The 21,046-nt window shown below is 42.0% G+C and overlaps 1 protein-coding gene across 1 annotated transcript in view; it reads right to left on the bottom strand.

Moving 5' to 3' along the window:
- The window catches only part of SELENOI (selenoprotein I), a 46,897-nt gene extending 29,942 nt beyond the window's left edge, over window positions 1-16,955 (bottom strand). Inside the window, exon 1 of the mRNA XM_066266709.1 lies at window positions 16,803-16,955. Coding sequence (XP_066122806.1) covers window positions 16,803-16,859 — 57 coding nt within the window. The 5' untranslated portion in view covers window positions 16,860-16,955. The remainder of the gene's footprint in view (window positions 1-16,802) is intronic.
- Between the last annotated feature and the right edge of the window lie 4,091 nt (window positions 16,956-21,046).

Raw genomic sequence — 21,046 nt, 5'->3', positions numbered from 1 at the left:
GGTTTAACTCCAAATCTCTATATTTCAGGAGACCAGGACAAGTATGAAAAGAATGTAAGAACTAAATACAAAGTCAGTTTGCCTAAATGAATTTTTTACATTTAATAATAAGCTCATAAACTTAATTAAGTGTAACAAGAAAGATTAAGATGAGATTACAAAAGACAGCAAACAATAAAACCTAAAAGGACACCCCGTGCTTTAGCCTTATACACCTGAGTACTTTTTAGGGTTACTTACACTTGGTATAAACAAAGAAACTTGAAACCATCTTGGGAGTCAACAGGAGGAATCTTCCACATGCATTAAAAAAAAAGTAAAATATAAGCTTTTAAAGGTGTTAAACTAGATCTAGGTTATTTAGCAATGCTTGCTAAGTATATTTTTCTTTTCCATTGAAATGATGTTTTTATCCACATGAAAACACCTAACCAGGAAGATATTCCATTGCCAAGGCCTACCGTTACTTGCTCGGCTCTACAATCTGCTGGGCCAGACTAAGCTCATGCCTTGGAGAAAGGCTGGAGGGCCACAGCCTGAGTTTGAGAGAATCGTTCCAAGGCAAAATCTCAGAACCTTACAAAGTTAAGCTAACGAGGGTCTAATTTTTTTTGTCCAAATAATAGTTCTTCAAATATATATATAATATATATATATATTATATATATTACTTCTTCAAATATTTGAAGACAGATTTCCCTGTCACACCTAAATCTCTTCACCTGGTTAAACATCCCCTGTTCCTTTTGCTGCTCCTGTTTGCCATGGTTTCAAGCTCCTTTATCACGTAGGTCTAATTCCCTAGAACAGTGGTTGAAAAGCATATTCTGTAAAGGGCCAGATTATAAATATTTTCAGTTTTGCAGGCCATAGGGTCTCTGTAATAAACACTGCCGCTGAAGCAGAAAAGCAGTCATAGAAAATACGTAAACAAGTGAGCATGGCTGTGTTCAAAGAAAACTTTATGCACAAAACAGGTGGTGGGGAGAGGGGGAGGTGTTAAGTTTGACAATTTGTGCTCCAGACAATCCAATATGTTGTTAAACACAAACCAACACAAAGGTGTGATCCAGGGCAAAAGGAGCATTTCAAGTGGTACACTGAGTGAGGACTAGGTTCATAACAACTTTCCAGACATATCTAAAATGAAAGAAACATATATCAAGAAAGGAAATGTCAAATCTCTTTCTCTTTTCTGCCCTGCACAATGAAGCGAAGTGTCTGGTAAGGTATTGGTGAAGTCAGGAGGTCAGTCCCTTTCAGAAATGTCCCAACTCAAACACGTCTAGGTTTCAAGTCTTTACAGGGGCAGAATCTATTGTGGCCAACACTTGCTCTACCGTTCCTGGAGCAGAGCTCTAGCAATGGCATTACAACCCTCCATGCAAGTCACTTAAGCACAAAACATTAAACAGGGCTCCCAATTATTAAAATTTGTTCTTCACTAAACAATTATTCAGAGCTGCCTTTCGCAGACAAATGTGGGACTCACTGAGCATTGAGACAGAGACAGTTAAGAGAAGAGAGAAAGCTTCACAACCTGACACTTTCTGCTTCTGGCCCACCCTAGACTGAGCCCAATAAACAAATCTGAAAGTTTGCACCCATGAATGAATAAATGTATGACTACTGTGCATGTCTGTTTAAGCAGTAGTAGTATAGAATTAATCTATCAGCGATGATAAGTGTTACCCCTTCACCAAATCTATTTCCCCCCAAAACTGGACCACAGCAATTTTTAACTTCACAAGAGGAAGTTCCTCTTCATCCTCCTCTATTAATAATACCATGTTTACATTTGTATCATGCTTTATAGTTTCCAAAGGACAATTATATCTGTTCTCTTATTTGATATTTTAAGATATAAAAGGTAGATTATTCCTATTTTACAGAAGAAGAGAAATAAAGTTCAAAGAACAGCACAGCACTTGGTAAAGCATTGACCTGGAATGCTGAGGTTGCTGGTTTGAAACCCCAGGCTTGCCTGGTCAAGGCACATATGGGAGTTGATGCTTCTTGCTCCTCCCTCTGTTCTATCTCTTTCCTTTCTCTCTCTCCTCTCTCTCTATTAAAAATGAATAAAAATAAATAAATTAAATTAAAAAAAAAAGAACAGCACAGCTAATAAATAGGAAGATCTAAACTGTAAATCCTTCCTGCATCATCTTGGAACATTTCTGTGAAATTGATCGCTTTGTTTTAAACCAGACTACCCTTTCCTAGCTCACATTCAATCATGGGCTAACTAGATCCAATGTACTGAAATCATTATTCCCGTAATCTCCTCCAATACACATTTTTCTGTCTTTCAATTTGTGGCAGATACATGCATGCTAAGGCAGGAGTTGGGAACCTATGGCTCGCGAGCCAGATGTGGCTCTTTTGATGGCTGCATCTGGCTCGCAGACAAATCTTTAATAAAAATAATAATAATGTTAAAAATATAAAACATTCTCATGTACTACAATCCATTTATTTCCTACCACTCATGTTCATGGTTGCGGTGGCTGGAACCAATCACAGCTGTCCTCCGGGACAACACCAAATTTTTATTGGATAATGCCTAACGTACATGGGTCGTTGTATGGCTCTCAAGGAATTACATTTTAATATATGTGGCGTTCATGGCTCTCTCAGCCAAAAAGGTTCCCGACTCCTGTGCTAAGGTAATTCCCAATGAGTCAAGCCTTTGTATCAATCCCCTTCCCTTAATGGTTCATTCCACTACTTGAGGGTAGAACCTGTGACTTGCCTCTAACAGGCAGAATATAGCGAAGATGAAGGATGGCACTACCTTGATTAGGATAACATTATAGGGCAAAGGTGAAGAGATGCCACTTTCATGATACATTTTGTATGTAAAACTCCATCTCAGCAGTTTAAAGAAGAGTCTACAGCTGACCCTGAAACAGCAATTGATGTGAACTGCTACGGTGAAAAATGGGCAACCTCTAGGAGCCAAGAGCCTCAGCCCTACAATTGGAAAGAACTGAATTCTGTCAATAACCACAGGAAACTGGATGAGGAACTCCAAGATCTGGATGAGAACATTGCCCTGCTGACATCTTAAGTGAGAACACAGCCCTTCTGACACCTTAAGTGAAACCATGAGCAGAGGAGCCACCTAACCAGTGCCCAAACTCCTGACTCACAGAAACTGAGATAATAAATGTGTTGTTTCATGCCACCAAGTTTGTGGTAATGTTACCCAGCGACAGAAAACTAATACACAAGTCTAAAAGCACTGCATCGTTCTTTTTCATAATAAAAGATATCCTGAGGTTCCTAACCACAAAAAGTAAAACTATCTGAGGCTTGAAAGCTAACTTATGAACATCAAAGTAATAGTTTCTTATTCCTTTACGCTTGTTTCCTGGTTTTATTAACTACTCTCCTGACTGCAATACAAATGAACACTTCTTTGAGGAGGTGGTTCTCAAAATGTGGTCTTGAGCCCTCACCCAGAAGTCCAGAATCATACACTCTGGGGAGGGGCCCCAGCACAATCTGTCTTTTAACAAACCCACCAGGTGATTCTGATACACTCAACTTTTTTTTTTCTTTTGGCTGAATTTATTGGGGTGACACTGGTTAACAAAATTATACAGGTTTCAGGTGCATAATTCTACAACACATCTCTGTACACCGTATTGTGTGTTCACCACCCCAAGTCAAGTCTCCATCCATAATCATTTATCCCCCTATACCCTCCTCCTTCTCCCCCCACCCTCTCTCTTCCCCACCACAACCACTACACTGTTGTCCATGTCCGTGAGTTTTTTTCTTTCTCTTCTTTTCCTTTTTGCTCAATCCCTCTACCCCCCCCCCTCCACAGGCCACCCCTACCCTGACAGCTGTCTGCCTGCTATCCATGAGTCTGTCTCTATTTTGCTTATTAGTTCATTTTCTTGATCAGATTTCATATATGAGTGAAATTACATGGTACTTGTCTTTCTCAAATCTACAAACAAGTGCTGGCAAGGATGTGAAGAAAAGGGAACCCTCATGCACTGTTGGTATAGCCACTGTGGAAAGTAGTATGGAGTTACTTCAAAAAATTTAAAATGAAGCCTGACCAGGCAGTGGCGCAGTGGATGGAGCATTGGACTGGGATACAGAGGACCCAGGTTCAAGATCCCAAGGTCGCCAGCTTAAGCACAGGCTCATCTGGTTTGAGCAAAGCTCACCAGCTTGGACCCAAGGTCTCCGGCTCGAGCAAGGGGTTACTCGGTCTGCTGAAGGCCCACGGTCAAGGCACATATGAGAGAGCAATGAACAACCAGTGTCACAACGAAAAACTGATGATTGATGCTTCTCATCTCTCTCCATTCCTGTCTGTCCCTATCTATCTATCTCTCTGTCTCTGTAAAAATAACAACAACAAAAAAAAATTTAAAATGAACTCAACCACCTTACGACCCAGAGATTCCACCTCTAGGAATTTATCCAAAGAAACCTGAAACACTAATTTGAAAGACTATCTATATCATCCCTATGTTCATTGTGGCATCATTTACAATAGCCAAGATTTGAAAGCAGTCCAAGAGTCCATCAGTAGATAGATGAGTGGATAAAAAAACCGTGGTACATTTACACAATGGAATACCACTCTGAAATTTAAGGACCGTTGCTCTGCTGAAAACATTATAGACACTCCCCTCATTCCTCAGCAGAAGGATAGCCACAGCATAGTTTAGTGGTCAACACCTATAACCTCCACATGATGACTTCAAACACTATATTTCCAGTGAGAGAAGTATAATAAAATTCAGTAAGTACTCCCTAATACTTCCTAAATGCAAGGCATTGTACCAAGAACAATCTATCATGATATAAAAACACCAAATCTAAGCTTAAATTGAAAAAAGAGACAGAAATAAAAAGTTTCTTAAAGTACTTATTAATACATGACTTTAAGAACTACACACACAGAGAACATGACTCAGTGGGCAATAAGAACTCATGTCACTGAACATTATCACTTATATCTGCTAAGAAATCAGAGAGAAAATGATGAGGAGAGAAGACTGGAGAAGAGTTAGAACAATGAAACAAGAACAAGCAACTCATGAGGACAAACAGGTTTGCTCACTAGACTTAATTTATACTTAGCTCTAAAAAGAGATTTAGAAGATAAAACAGAAGTAGTAGTAGTATCTCGGTGAAGGAACTTGAAAGCCTGGCTTCTGAGGAATTTGGATAGTAAACTTATGGTAAACATGTGGATGGCACTGTGGATTCTTAAATAGAAGAGTGGTATTTGAAAAAATTCACTTACTCTGCCTGTTGTACTATATTACACATGATTAAACAGAGGAAGAAATCTAAAGTCAAAGACTACCTGTGGGACCCAAGCTAGACACAGACTTCTCAGTTACTCTTTCCATCTCTCTATTAAGCTGCCACCCTTAACTTCCTTTCCTAATATACTTTTTCTTAGTATTACTTCCTAGAGTATGGTTACATGAGTCTATGTTACATGCCATGTTCAAAAGCAGGGAAACACAAATGTCCAGTGTTAACACATACATGTTAAGTACTATGTGCCAGGCACTTTATAAATATTAACTCATTCAATTTTGATAATGATCCTCTGAGGTAAATACTACCCCATTTCACAGATGACGAAACCTGGTTTAGAGAGACTATTACCTGCTCAAGATCACAGAGCTATTAGTATGTGGGTTCTTTTTAACTTTAGTCCCAAAGTTAATTATTTAATCAAAAGCCTTTTATCTCTATCAGTTAATAGCAAATGAGATGTTCTCAACGCTCAACTAAATGTAAGACTAGTGCATACAAGCCCACTTGCCCCTACTAATTTAAAACTGGGGGAAGAAAAATCAAAATCAAGTATTTCTTTGCCACTGTACGTGTTCCTTATCTGCAAACATTACACACAAATTCAATTCAGCGTGACACTGAAGGTCTTTATTCTATTGTTTATATATCTTATACAATACACTCAGTAACTACAAGGCAGAATTTACATTTCATTCTTAGATTTGAGAAGCAGCATAGCATGAAGACCATGGACTCAGGACCAAGACTGCCTGGGTTCAAATCTCAGCTCTCGGTACCCTGAACAAGTTACTTAAACTCTGTGTCTCAGCAAAATGGAGAAAAGAATAACCTCTACCTCACAAGGCACTTGTGGACATTAATTGAGATAACAGATGTAAAGCCTGGCACATTGTAAATGGTACATACATGTTTGCCGTTATTATTGCTATTCAGTATTTAAGACGGTATTGTTCTTGCCATTGCAACCACCCTTCACTGGGTTCACTAGGCTCGGCCTGGTCCCTCACATTTCCTTGAGCCTCTAACTTACCATGGCTTTCCTGATCTTTGTGCCTTAGTTCCCATCAGTCTCTCTGATTGAAACATCTTTCCCCAACCTTCCTTATGCACTGGACAAATTGTTTTTCAGCAAAGAAATTTTTAACATTTAAGCATTACAGCAGTTTAAAAAACGAGCCATTATCAGTGAACTGATTTTTTAGAAAGTAGTAAAAGAACCAATTCAAGATGTTTCCTACAAGAGCACCTAAAAATGTAGTAACCGTCTCCCTACCATTTAATCTCTCTCTGTTGCCAAAGTTTCCTATCCATCCTTCTTTCACTCCTTCTGAAAGACTCCTGTCTGTGCCAACTATAAAAATAATTCTATGAGACATTTGTAAATCTATATCTAAGACAACAAAAAGGCGTTTCAAGCCTTACTAATGTACTTACAGGTAAGAGAAGCCACTTCCTCAAATCTATTCAAGGAGATCAAAGCACAACTAAAGAGATGTTATGCTTGAATTAACATGACATATCTAGGTAGTGCCATATAAACATACGATATTGGATATTGTCGTCAGGTTGCAATCACAGTAAGTAAAAATCAGAAGATCAAGAATTTCTCATGTTTCTACTGTGATTCAGGAGCAGGAGGAAAGCATTCTAATCTTTTCAACCATTACAGAAATATTCTTCTAATGGAGAGCAATTTATCCACAAGTGATTATTTCTTCAGAACATTAAGTTTTTGTCCTGCCCACGTAGCTCAGTTGGTTAAGAGCAACATCACGATACACCAAGGTTGTAGGTTGATCCCCAGTGGGCGCACATACAAGAATCAACCAATGAATGCATAAATAAGTAGAACAAATTGATGTTTCTCTCTCTCTCTCTCTCCCTTACTTCCTCTCTAAAAATAATAATAGTAAATTTTTAAAGAGAACATTAAGTTTTTTATTTTAATTCCAAGTCCATAAACCACACCTTCAAGTGGCCCTGTCCAGAGAAGTGCCTCATGCAAAAGATTACTGTTATCCTGCAAGATTCAGCATCATTTATCATTTAAATTATAACTGTTGCTTCTGTAAGGATCGGACTCTCATTAGTTTGGTTATTCTCACTGGGTTATCAAGAAAATTAAATTCTTTTTTTAATTCTTTTATTTTTATTTTTTATTTTTGTATTTTTCCGAAGTTCGAAGTTGGAGGCAGTCAGACAGACTCCCTCATGCACCCAACCGGGATCCACCCAGCATGATCACCAGGGGGCAATGTCCAGCCCATCTTGGGTGTTGCTTCATTGGGGCTGGAGCCATTCCAGCACCTGAGGTGGAGGCCATGGAGCCGTCCTCAGCGCCCGGGTCAACTTTGCTCCAATAGAGCCTTGGCTGCAGGAGGGGAAGAGAGAGATAGAGAGGAAGGAGAGGGGGAAGGGTGGAGAAGCAGATGGGTGCTTCTCCTGTGTGCCCTGACAGGTAATCAAACCCAGGATTTCCACACACCAGGCCAACACTCTACCGCTAAGCCAACCAGCCAGGGCCAAGAGAATTAAATTCTTGACTCAACAACGTTAGGTCCTATTGTTACCAAGGGTACCTTTTCAGAGTTAATGCTTTATAAAATCTTTACCTCTAATCTGACTGCCACCTCTATCCTAGTCATGGCACCAGAACCTAAGTCATCCCAGACTCCTCCCCATCCTTCATCCCCTGGCCCCCACACCACCACCTTCAGCTAGTCAATTTAAAATCTTTAAAATTACATACTCAAATGAGATAAAAACTGAACAAAAGACCTGGATGAGCCTACGCACTGGTAGGGAAATGGCAAACTAGAGAACAAACACCCTTTTTAAAGGGGCCAAGCACCAGTCAGCTCAAGAGATTCTTGCCAAGAAATTCAGGGCCAATGTTGCCCAACATTCTGGCTTATCAAGAGAAACATAGATATGGGTCAAATTAAACATATCTGCTGGGCCAAATAGAGTAAGTAGGCAAGTTAACCAGCCAAATACAATGGGCAGGAAAACCAGCAGTGACCTCTACCCTTGGAATCCCCAACTCCCTTCGATCCTTGTTGCTTAGATTCAGGCCCTCCTCATTTCTATTTTATGCAGGAGGAGCTAAGAGGTCTGTCTCCAGATCACCCTTACCTCCACCACCACACATTCATTTTTTACAAGCTGCCAAGGTGAGCCTCCTAATATTAAAATCTGATCCTGTTCAAATTTCTTAAGGGATCCCCCAAACCTACACTACAATGTATCCAAAACACCTGAGGTATTTTTTTTTTCCTTCTTTTTTTTTCTTCTGAAGCTGGAAACAGGGAGAGACAGCCAGACAGACTCCCGCATGTGCCCGACCGGGATCCACCCGGCACGCCCACCAGGGGGCGATGCTCTGCCCACCAGGGGGCGATGCTCTGCCCATCCTGGGCGTCGCCATGTTGCGACCCTCCTGGGCGTCGCCATGTTGCGACCAGAGCCACTCTAGCGCCTGGGGCAGAGGCCACAGAGCCATCCCCAGCGCCCGGGCCATCTTTGCTCCAATGGAGCCTTGGCTGCGGGAGGGGAAGAGAGAGACAGAGAGGAAGGCGCGGCGGAGGGGTGGAGAAGCAAATGGGCGCTTCTCCTATGTGCCCTGGCCGGGAATCGAACCCGGGTCCTCCGCACGCTAGGCCGACGCTCTACCGCTGAGCCAACCGGCCAGGGCCTAAAACACCTGAGGTATTTGTTTACATGCAAATCTATCAAATCTATCTAATCTGAATCTCCCAAAGTGGGCCTAGGAATCTCCTATCAAAACACATTCGCCATGGGATTCTGACACTATCAGTCCTTGGACCATAGGAACACTGATCACAGGGTAAAATCCAGAAGTCCTTTACATCCTCCTCCTCCTCCTCTGACAGTACCCATCTCCTTCTCCAGTCTCATCTCCTGCCACTCCACTATTAAGCCACATCTAACCTCTGGTGGTTTCCAGGAAATAATCTCTCAGGACTCCACGCCTTTGCACTCCATTACTGTCCTGTTCTGTGAGGGCTTTTCGCCCCTCTTTACCTAGTATTACTGGGGTCTACTCAGCCTTCACCTTTCGAGGCTGAGCTCTGTGTTACCTGTCATGGCTTCTCTGAAGCCTTTCTCAGCTCCAACTCTCACTCCCAGGAGCTGCTTCTCCTCTCCTATAGCACCCTGGACTTACCTAACTTCACTTATTAATTATTCAAAACTATTTACTTGTCTATATGCCACCAAACCGGGTTCCTTAAAGGCAGGAATTTTAGTCTAGCTTAATTTTTGCAGCTCCAATGCTATGCCTGACACAGAATTAGCCCTCAATATATGCTTATTAAATAAACAAAATTGAAGAGTATGAATCAGTAAGGGTGAAGGTTAGATACTAGTTCTTTAGCATTACTATCAGATGCAGTCTTTCTTTACAACCTTAATTGTAATAATCATTCACAATGATCACCATTCCTATACTCAGGTTGCTATTGACAGCCAAGTTAACTAACTACCATAATAGCACAAACAACTCATTCCATTATATTCCTGAAACCAAATAAGGTATTTCACAGAACACTTCCTCTCTGAAGCAAAATGATACAATTTGAAACTAGCTGCTACACTATCAATTAAAACTATGCCTTCCCTAGGTCAGATAAGGAAAGTCACAATGGAAGTTTCACTCTTAGATAAGTGGGAAAATCCTTCAACTCTAACAGTGGTCCCCAACCTTTTTTGGGCCACAGACCGGTTTAATGTCAGAAAATATTTTCATGGACTGGCCTTTAGGGTGGGATGGATAAATAAATGTACCACGTGACCAAGACAAGTGTCAAAAGTGAGTCTTAGATGGATGTAACAGAGGGAATCTGGTTATTTTTAAAAAATAAAACATTGTTCAGACTTAAATATAAATAAAATGGAAATAATGTAAGTTATTTATTCTTTCTCTGCAAACCGGTACTAAATGGCCCACAGACCGCTACTGGTACGCGGCCCAGGGGTTGGGGACCACTGAACTATAAGACCTGTCCAAAGAAAGGATAGGTAGACAAGAGGAATGATAAGCATCATGAAGGTGAAATTCCTCAACATCACTGTCTGAAGATACATTTGTAAGTAATAGAGAACAATGTAGTTAAATGCTGGCCCTGGCCAGATAGCTCAGTTGGTTGGAGGTTTGATCCAAGGCACAGAGGTTGCTGGTTTGATCCCCAGTCAGGGCACATACAGGAGCAGATCGATGTTCCTGTCTCTCTCCCTCACTCACTCTTTCTCTCTCTCTCAAATCAATACAATAAGCATTTAAAAGTAAATAAATCAATACAATAAACATTTAAAAGTAAATAAAATAAAATAAAATAAAATAAAATAAAATAAAAAATAAACCCGACAGCTTAATATTCAAAATACAAAAGTATCCTTCCAACTGACACCCAGGAGAGATGCACAGCTCCCTTTACCATACTTCCAAAATTGTTTCTATTCTTTTATATTTTCATTCCTTCAATAAATATGTTGAGCACCTACTCTGTTCAAGTGCTAGACCTTACTCATGTTGAACAAGGCAGCAATACAGCTCTGCCCTCCTAGAACTCAGATCCTAAAAGAGAAGGCAGATACTAATTTAACTGCTTAATAAAATCGTGGCAACACAACAGAAAACACAAGTGTTAAGAGAGTATATCACAGGCCCGGGCTGGTTGGCTCAGTGGTAGAGCATCAGCCTGGAGTATGGAAGTCCCGGGTTCAATTCCCAGCCAGGGCACACAGGAGAAGCGCCCATCTGCTTCTCTACCCTTCTCCCTCTCTTTTCTCTCTATCTCTCTCTTCCCCTCCCGCAGCCAAGGTTCCACTGGAGCAAACTTGGCATGGGCACTGAGGATGGCTCCATGGCCTCCACCTCAGGCGCTAGAATGGCTCCAGTTGCAACAGAACAACACGCCAGAGGGGCAGAGCATCGCCCCCTGGTGGGCATGCCGGTTGGATCTCAGTCGGGCACATGCAGGAGTCTGTCTCTCTGCCTCCCTGCTTCTCACTTGAGCAAAATACAAAAAAAAGGGGGGGAGGGTGAGTATATAGCAGAATCCATCCATGCTTTCTTCTGTACTGAAAATAAGTTGTCTTACAGTTTCTTATGACAAGCCTATGACCACTCTACGTGTGCACCCCTCTGAGCAGTTATCCTGAATAGCTGCCAGGTTTCCAACTGTAGCTTCTCAGATGTACCTCCAGGGAAGACAAATTAAACTAGTTTAAAAGTAATTTTTCTACCAGCTGCTTTTATAGTATCCATTTTTCTCTACATCTCTTTACTCTAACATACAGGGTCACATCAGGGAATAAAAATCTCTTTTGAGTATTTTAAGTCTTTACCCATTTATGGATCAAGCTGTTTTAGTTCAGGAAGTACTCATAAAGGACTTACTGACATAGACAGTAGTCTTTGACACAATGGGAACATGTCATCCTCTAAGTGTGATTCACAGTGCAGTAAAACTGAACACACAGATTTTTCCTTTGGACACCTTAGGATTCATACTTTTTTTTTTTTACAGAGACAGAGAGAGAGTCAGAGAGAGGAATAGACAGGGACAGACAGACAGGAACGGGAAGATGAGAAGCATCAATCATTGTTCATTGATTGCTTTCTCATATGTGCCTTGACCACAGGCCTTCAGCAGACCGAGTAACCCGTTGCTCAAGCCAGCGACCTTGGGTCCAAGCCGGTGAGCTTTTGCTCAAACCAGATGAGCCCGCACTCAAGCTGGCGACCTCAAGGTCTCAAACCTGGGTCCTCGGCATCCTAGTCCGAAGCTCTATCCACTGTGCCACCACCTGGTCAGGCTGGATTCATACTTTTTTTTTTTTTAATTTTTTTTTTTTTTTTGTATTTTTCTGAAGCTAGAAACGGGGAGAGACAGTCAGACAGACTCCCGCATGGGCCCGACCGGGATCCACCCGGCACGCCCACCACGGGGCAATGCTCTGCCCACCAGGGGGCGATGCTCTGCCCCTCTGGGGCGTCGGTCTGCCGCGACCAGAGCCACTCTAGTGCCTGGGGCAGAGGCCAAGGAGCCATCCTCAGCACCTGGGCCATCTTTGCTCCAATGGAGCCTCGGCTGCGGGAGGGGAAGAGAGAGACAGAGAGGAAGGAGAGGGGGAGGGGTGGAGAAGCAGATGGGTGCCTCTCCTGTGTGCCCTGGCTGGGAATCGAACCCGGGACTTCCGCACGCCAGGCCGACACTCTACCACTGAGCCAACCAGCCAGGGCTTGGATTCATACTTTTTAATATGAACACAGCACACGTCAACCTGGCATGCTAAGGTCGCCAGTTTGAAACTCTGGGCTTGCCTAGTCAAGGCACATTTGGGAGTTGATGCTTCCAACTCCTCCCTTCCTTCTCTTTCTTTCTCTCCTCTTTAAAATGAATAAATTAAAAAATAAATAATAATATGAATACAGTACAGAGTAAAGAAGCCTCCTCTAAAAGAAATAAAAATTTGTGCCCTCCCCCCTTTTAAAAAAGAAGACTTGCCTGACCAGGCGGTAGCACAGTGGGAAGAGCGTCGGCCTAGGATGCAGAGAAGCCAGGTTCCAAACCCCGGGGTTGCCAACGTGAGCGCAGGCTTGTCTGCTTGAGTGCGGGCTCACCAGCTTGAGTATGGGATCAGACACATGTCCCCATGGTTGCTGGCTTGAGCCCAAAGTCACTGGCTTGAGCAAGGGGTCACTGGCTCAGCTGTGCCCCTCCCATCAAGGCACATATGAGAAAGCAATTATGAACAACTAAGGTGCTGCAACGAAGAATTGATGCTTCTCATCTCTCTCCCTTCCTGTCTGTCTGTCCCTATCTCACCCTTCTCTGTCTCTCTCCTTAAAAAAAGGGGAAAAAAGCTCATTATAATTAAAATAACATTGACAAACTACGCTTTAGTAAACACTGAATGTTGCTTAATTGACCTTTGCTTTCTAGGATGATAAGAAATCTATCAGACACAGGAATTGAGTCAGATAAGAAGGGGGGATAATAGGAAGAGAAAAGCACACTAAAATTTCCTATAAATTAGGATCCCTGTCTAGTTGGAAATATCAATCTAGAGAAGACTGCTTATAAGAAAGAGTAGATTCCCTATAACAGACACTGCTGCAAATTAAACAGCTATTCTCTGGGCACTTACCCAGAAAGACAGATCCTAGATAAGAAGTTTTATATGTCAATATTTACAGCACAAAATAGATAACAGAAAGGGACTAGAGCTTAAAGCAAAACAGGAGGTTACATGGGTTAATAAACTCCTTTAATTAAAGTTATAAAGCCCTAGGCTGGGTTACCATAGCTGTGGAACAGTTTTCTGCCTAAAATTTTAAAACAAGTCAGCAGCACCTCAATTCAAAATGACATGACACATTATCACTTAAGAGCAGAGGACCATACTATGTCACTTTCTAAGGTCCCATATAGTTCTTCCAATTCCAGTTAGACACAATCCACTATGACCTTTTCATTATTCACTCTATAAATGTTTATTAGATACCTAGTATGCCGATTAGCACACTGTTTCAGGCTATGGTGGTCCCTAAGACAAGTCTAACCACTTAGGTATTACATTCTAATGAGAAGACACACTAAAGAACTAATTTCATAAAGAAGCACAGGGTACTATGAGAGCACAGTTTAGGGGAAAGCAAGTTAGGGAATGCTTCTCTGAGAAATTAGCATATAAGACGTAAAGATGAACATAAATGGGGAAGGAAGCTACATTCCTATAGATATAATCATATTGAAGACCGAGGTAAGGGGGATGCAAGGGAAGATGGCTACTAAGGCTGCGAGGTGCAGACAGTGAGTGGCATGGCCAGATCATTCTGAGATCATGTTATAAATTTCTGTACTTCATTCCAAGAGTGATGGGAAGACAGTGGAGGGTTTTAAGCAAAGAAGTGCTGTGACCAGATGCTGATTTTTTAAAGGATCACTATGAAACACAGAAAAACCATTGAAAGGGCAAAAGTGATGTGGGGTGAGCAACAAAATAAAGGACCATAAGATTATAACCCAAGCCTGACCAGGTGGTGGTGCAGTGGATAGAGCGTCAGACTGGGATGCTGAGGACCCAGGTTCTAGACCCTGAGGTCGCCAGCTTGAGCGTGGGCTCATCTGGTTTGATCAAAATTCACCAGCTTGGACCCAAGGTCGCTGGCTCGAGCAAGAGCTTACTCAGTCTGCTGAAGGCCCACAGTCAAGGCACATATGAGAAAGCAATCAATGAACACGCAGGGGTCCTCAAACTTTTTACACAGGGGACCAGTTCACTGTCCCTCAGACCACTGGAGGGCCGCCACATACAGTGCTCCTCTCACTGACCACCAATGAAAGAGGTGCCCCTTCCGGAAGTGCGGCGGGGGGCCAGATAAATGGCCTCAGGGGGCCGCATGTGGCCCATGGGCTGTAGTTTGGGGATGCCTGAAAGGTGTCACAACGAAAAACTGATGATTGATGCTTCTCATCTCTCTCCGTTCCTGTCGGTCTGTCCTTATCTATCCCTCTCTCTGACTCTCTCTCTGTCTCTGTAAAAAATAAATAAATTCCTTTAAGAAAAAAAAAGATTATAACTCAAAGTATAAATTATCCATGACCTCTTATTAATATAAATAAATGACTGAATAAATACACACTGGGAAAAGACAAATCTTCCATGCACAATTCCAAATAGATTATGTCTATAATTTGCCCTTAAGGTGGTAGAATACAACTGCCCATTCCATAAGTATGGGCTGTGCACAGTGTCTTCCTCCCAAAGACAGTAGCTTTACAAAGAGAAACCTAACAAACATTACCTCAGCCAGGTGATCAAAGTCAACAGTAACAGAAATATGTTGACAGCATGTATTCTTCACATGACACAATGAGAAGGGCACTTCCCCTTTGTAGCTTTCCTCCCAAAAATCCATAACCCTCATCTAACCATGAGAAAAATGTCAATGAAATCCCAAGTGAGGAACAGTCTACAAAACACCTGACCCAAACTCCTCAAAATTATCAAGGTTATCAAAAACAGAAGTGAGAAATTGTCACAGCCAAGAGGAACCTAGAGAGATATGACCTTAAATGTAATGTGATGTTATAGATGAGCTCCTGAAACAGAAAAAAGAACATCAGGTTAAAAACTAAGTAAATGTGAATAAGGATGGACTTCAGTTACTAATGCATAAATATTGGTTCATTAATTACAACAAATGTGCCATACTAATGTTAAGATTTAAAAATGTAATAATAGGGGAAACTGGGTCCTGAATGAATAGCTCAGTTGGAGCATCGTCTTGATATATCGAGGTTGCTGGTTCAATCCTGCATCCGGGCACATACAAGAATCAACCAAGGAATGCATCAATAAGTGGAAAACAAATCGATGTTTCTCTCTCTCCCTTTCTCTCTCTAAAAACCCATAAATAAATTCCTTTTAAATTAAAAAAAATAATATACTAGGAGAAATTGGGAACTCTGTACCATCTTGATAATTTCTTGAAAATCTATACTAAAATATTCTAAAATAAAAAGATTCCAGTGTATTTGGGAGTGTGACAATGGAACCAGTCTTCTTGTTTAGGCTAAAAACGACAGAACATACAGCATCTGGTGATTCACTGGCTGGTGGGCGGGGCAGAGGAATCAGGATATGAAACATTACAACCCAGATTTCAGGCTTGGACAACAAGATGGATAGAGAGAGGGGTCATTAACTGATGAAGGTGCAATTACGATGAACCAGAGTTGGAGGGAAATTCAAGCATTTACGGGAAGCCCATTATGTGCCAGGCGCTTCTCAAATTCTTATAATCATTTTGCACGGTAGACACTATTATTTGGCCCAAAGCCAAATGAAGACATCAGATTTCGGTATCAGGTTCGGTTTCAGGTTAATATGTACTCCGAAGCCCGCGCGCTCTTTCCACTACACAGTTCCTCCCTGTGTACATTTACTTCATCTGGCAGCCCCTGCGCCACCAGCCACTGCTGAGGAAGCCGCTTTGCTGGGAGAAGTGGAGCGCATCAGCAGTACGGCCTCAGCAGTCACTCCCTCTCCCGGGGCCTCATCTGCCCAATGACCATCTCCATCTCTGAAGTTATATACAAGAGAGGCGGGTAGAAACTTCCTTAAAATGAAGGCAGTCAAGAGACCACAGACGGGAATGCACCTCTCAGGAGAGCTAAAAGACAATAATGATGATCAAGTAAAGAAGCGAAGAGAATTCTGTTGCTCTACACTCGTCGAGCGGTCTCCGAAGGAAAGGCGGATCCCCGGGGGGATGCGGAGTCGGGGCGGCGAGCCTAAAGAGCTCTCACGCCGCCGGATCTCAGGACTCGGCAAGACCCCCGGAGAAACGCCCGCCAGCCCGCCCTGAGCCACGCGGCACAAGGTGACACGGACCGTGCCGGCTCCTCAGCCTCCTGGGAGGCCGAGAAGAGGAGAAACAGGGGCGTCCGCGGGGCTCACGCTACCTTGTACTTATCAAAGCCAGCCAGTTGCTCCGGGCTCACATATTCGTAACCAGCCATGACGACCCGAACACCGAGTGGCCACTCGGCAGCGACTCTCCACAACACAGCGCAGGAACACCAGCCCTACCCAGGTAAAGGATAGGAAGAACTGGGCTGATAACATTGGTAAAAGAACCGAGCTCCGCCCACCACGCATGCGTATCCGCCTCGGCCGCGCTTCCATCTCCCGGCGCGCAAGCGCAGCCCTCATTTCTCCCCGCCCACCGAGGGAGGGTCGCTAGCCCGCTCACGCGGTCCGCCCCTCACGCCGTCGCAGTCCAATAAGCACGGACAGAGCAACACTAAGTGCCGCCTACCGGATCTCCTCGTCGTTTCATTCGCTGGCGTCAAAATTGGTGAGCTGAGGTGAGGAGAGAGGGGAGGGAGGTGAAAGGTCAGCTTCCCAAGGGGCTTTGCCCCTCGCCTGGTTAAGGGCGGCGAATATTTGGTACCCTGTCCTGTTGAGCGATTTGGGCTACCCTTTTAACCTTGGAGATAGAGTGCTTGCATGAGAACCAGTTCAGCAGTATCTCAGGAAAGAGCTTACTTAGTTCCCTCAAGTGGTAAAAGAGTAGAAGTAGAAAAAGGGTCTGTGCTCAGGCCACTTTCCAGCTGCTGGCATGGGGAGTGCTGCACGCAGTAGGAGCTTACTACACGTGACTTTACTGGAAGAGCCGGCTGGAGGCTCTTTGCAGTCGCTATAAGGGTGTGAAAGAGCACTGGAAACAAACCTCAGGTCGGAGTTGTGGACCTTGAACCGCCTTGCCACTCTCTGTCGGATCAAAGTGCTCCAAGTTCAGATAGCTAGTGTCTTCCAACCAGATGAAAACACTAGTCTCTAAATCTCTAGGGGTCCTTAAAGACGTTTGAAAGTAGTGCGTTTACAGAACTGGAGCCAGTTAACTGTAGAAAGAAAACTAAACGGATGGCTAATGTAACCATCTAATAATAAAGTTTAGTCATAGAAATAAAATTCAGATTACCTAACCAGAGTTATTACAAGTGTCCTCCACTTTTCAAAAGTTCAAATTGGTACACTTCATTTTTAAGAAAGACCTACATTAGTACAGCATGTCCTCAAATAATATCGTTTTCATTCATCATGGTTAATAACAACTGGATGAAACTTGACAAGCTTATGGGAGGCCTGCATGGCAGGCCTTACAAACTCAGAAAGAAACCACATGGATGGTCTGAATACTGAACTTCCAAACTAAAAGTAGGTCATGGTGGGTAGTTACATCCTAGGCCTGTAGCTTCCTTGACAAGGGTCAATCTTTACCTTAAGTGAGTCTCCTATTGACTTTTTGCTTCTAAGATAACACCTTTGAAATGTGAAAGCTATGCCCTTTTCCAGACCTTCCAGCGCACACCCACTGCACCAGAGCAAGAGATGACAGAACCCCGCATTGTTATGTTGTTCCCCAATGACCATCTTAATATGCTATACAGTAAATGGTAATTACTGTCCTGTGCTCACCAATGTAAAATAAGTATGTGTCTCTCCATTTTACCTTTTATCCAATCCCAGAGGTTTCTCTACTTTGCTTTCTCCCATTGCCTCAATCTAACACCAATAGATTTTTCTATATAGATTAATAGTGATTGGTTTTTCCTTTGTATCATTTTGTCTTATGAAATTCATGTTTTCATGTAAATACTCTACTTTCAGATAATGGGGAAAACTTGTAATTCCACAGCTCTGAAGTGGTAACCAGCACGAAATGAGGCATCGAAAGCCACCACCTCTGGATCTCTCTGGGTTTCTGGCAGAAAGAATATGTGCATGCTACTTTGCCTAGAGTAGTATTTCAGAGAAACTTGAGAGAAGAGTTCAGGAAAATTACCCCATTGAGTTTTATGAACTCCCGAGATCATCTCCCAGTTGTACATGCATGGATCTCACCCTAAATAGCATACCATAGACTTAGAACTGCCCTAAGAGATAGATGATCACCCAGGTCCCAGACTGGCCACTGGGTGGCACATACTATGTATACAGTGGATCTGAATAGCACTGCAAAGACTTTGAAAAGGGAACCAGTGTTGAAAACACAGTCCACAATAGTTATGACCTGAACCAAACCAGGTCAATTGCCTACTAACACAAAAATATCAACATTTTCCCACAGGGTTTAAACAAGATTCATTGTCTCATAACATTCAGATGTCCTGTACACAATCTAAAATTACTTGACATGTGAAGAATCAGTAAATCTCAACTTACATGTGGGAAAAAAAATCTACACCAATGCTTAAATGCCACAGATGTTGGAAGTATCAGAAAAAGATATTAAAGCAACTATTCTAAAAATGTCATGGATTAGCATGAGCACTCTTGAAATTAATGTAAAGATGAAAAGTCTCAGTGAAGAAATAGAAAATATAAAGAACCAAATGGAAATATTAGAACTCTTAAGCCCAAGGTCACTGACTAGAGCAAGGGGTCACTGGCTCAGCTGGAGCCCCCCCCCCCCCATCTAGGCATGTATTTGAAAGCGGTCAATGAACAACTAAGGTGCCACAACTATGAGTTGATGCTTCTCATCTCTCTCCCTTCTTGTCTGTCTGTCCCTCTTTCCCTCTCTCTTTAGCTAAAAAATAAATATAAAAATAAATCAGGCAGGTGCCTGGCATAGAGAATTTGAAATTATTTATCTTTAGAAGCAAAAATTCTGACCCCTGGCTGGGTAGCTTACTTGGTTAGAACATCATCTCAATACACCAAGTTTGTGGTTCCATCCCCAGTTAGGGCACATACAAGAATAAACCAATGAATGCATAAATAAGTGGAACAACAGTTTGGTTCCTTTCTCTAAAATCAGTAAATAAAATTTTTTTTTTAAATAAAGAAGAACAAGATCCTGTTCTACTGTAAAGTCCTGGTCTTCCCACATCTTGTAGGAATCAAAGATAACAGCAGAAATTCCATGAGTTTCTTTACCTTCTCTAAGTTGTACTTTTGAGCAAATACTTTAACTTAACTGCTGGTTCAGGATTTTCTGTACTATTCCAGAAAGCAAGTATGGGATCTCATTCTAGGATACAGAGTTAGATACTTAAGTCATATGAGATCTGAAATTCTCACCACTCTTTCTGAATCACTTTATACCACTTCTTTTCTATATTAGGACTTTCTACCTCATCCACTAATTAGCTGATTCCCAATTTTCATCTCTCCTTTCCCTATTTAGATGTCATTCATGCTGTTAAAAGAGAGAGAAATATATATTCATAAAAGATATGGTGCTCATTTCCATCCATGAAGGATATGCTAAAAGTGTTTAATAAATTGTAATTATTTTATGTACAGCTCTATACGGTTACGCTGGGGAACAAAATTTTTGTTGCATCCACAAAAACACTTGTTCTTACCTAATTCGAGTGTGCTGATCTCAAATATACATTAGTTTTTCTCTATAAGCTACAGTTTTTTTGCAACTCAAGATTTTAGGTTTTGCCTGACCAGGTGGTGGTGCAGTGGATAGAGCATCAGACTGGGATGCGGAAGACCCAGGTTCAAGACCCTAAGGTTGCCAGTTTGAGCGCGGGCTCATATGGCTTGAGCAAAAAGCTCGCCAGCTTGGACCCAAGGTCGCTGGCTCGAGCAAGGGGCTACTCGATCTGCTGAAGGCCCGTGGTCAACGCACATATGAGAAAGCAATCAATGAACAACTAAGGTGTCACAATGTGCAACGAAAAACTAATGATTGATGCTTCTCATCTCTCCGTTCCTGTCTGTCTGTCCCTGTCTATCCCTCACTCTGACACTCTCTCTGTCTCGAAAAAAAAAAAAAAAAGATTTTAGGTTTCCATCTTATTGTAAAATTTTCAACATTTAGTTTAACATAATGAAGTAGAATGTCTTCTTGGGCATCATCTTTGTGAAAATATAATAATTTATATAATGCAGTAAATATACTAATACACTAAAAAATATGATTGTGTCAGAATTTGTCTACAATTTCGAAATAGAGCATATTAAAACACTTATTTTAATCATAAAATTTGCGCAAAACTTATTTAAATTCTATTTAGGCAAAAATTTGTGTTTGTAGCTCTTGTGTTTGTGTACTTGTTGAGAACAATCTTGTTTGATTCTCCAGCAGTAGTCTGCTCATCACTAACAGCTCCAAGATTTTTCGGGAAACTTATCAAGGTGACTATTCAGGAAGTGAATTCTTAACGCTCATGTTACATTCAAT

The sequence above is a fragment of the Saccopteryx bilineata genome, chromosome 3 (genome assembly GCF_036850765.1).
Source record: "Saccopteryx bilineata isolate mSacBil1 chromosome 3, mSacBil1_pri_phased_curated, whole genome shotgun sequence".
NCBI classification, from domain to species: Eukaryota; Metazoa; Chordata; class Mammalia; order Chiroptera; family Emballonuridae; genus Saccopteryx; species Saccopteryx bilineata.
This window is presented reverse-complemented; position numbering and strand designations above follow the sequence as displayed.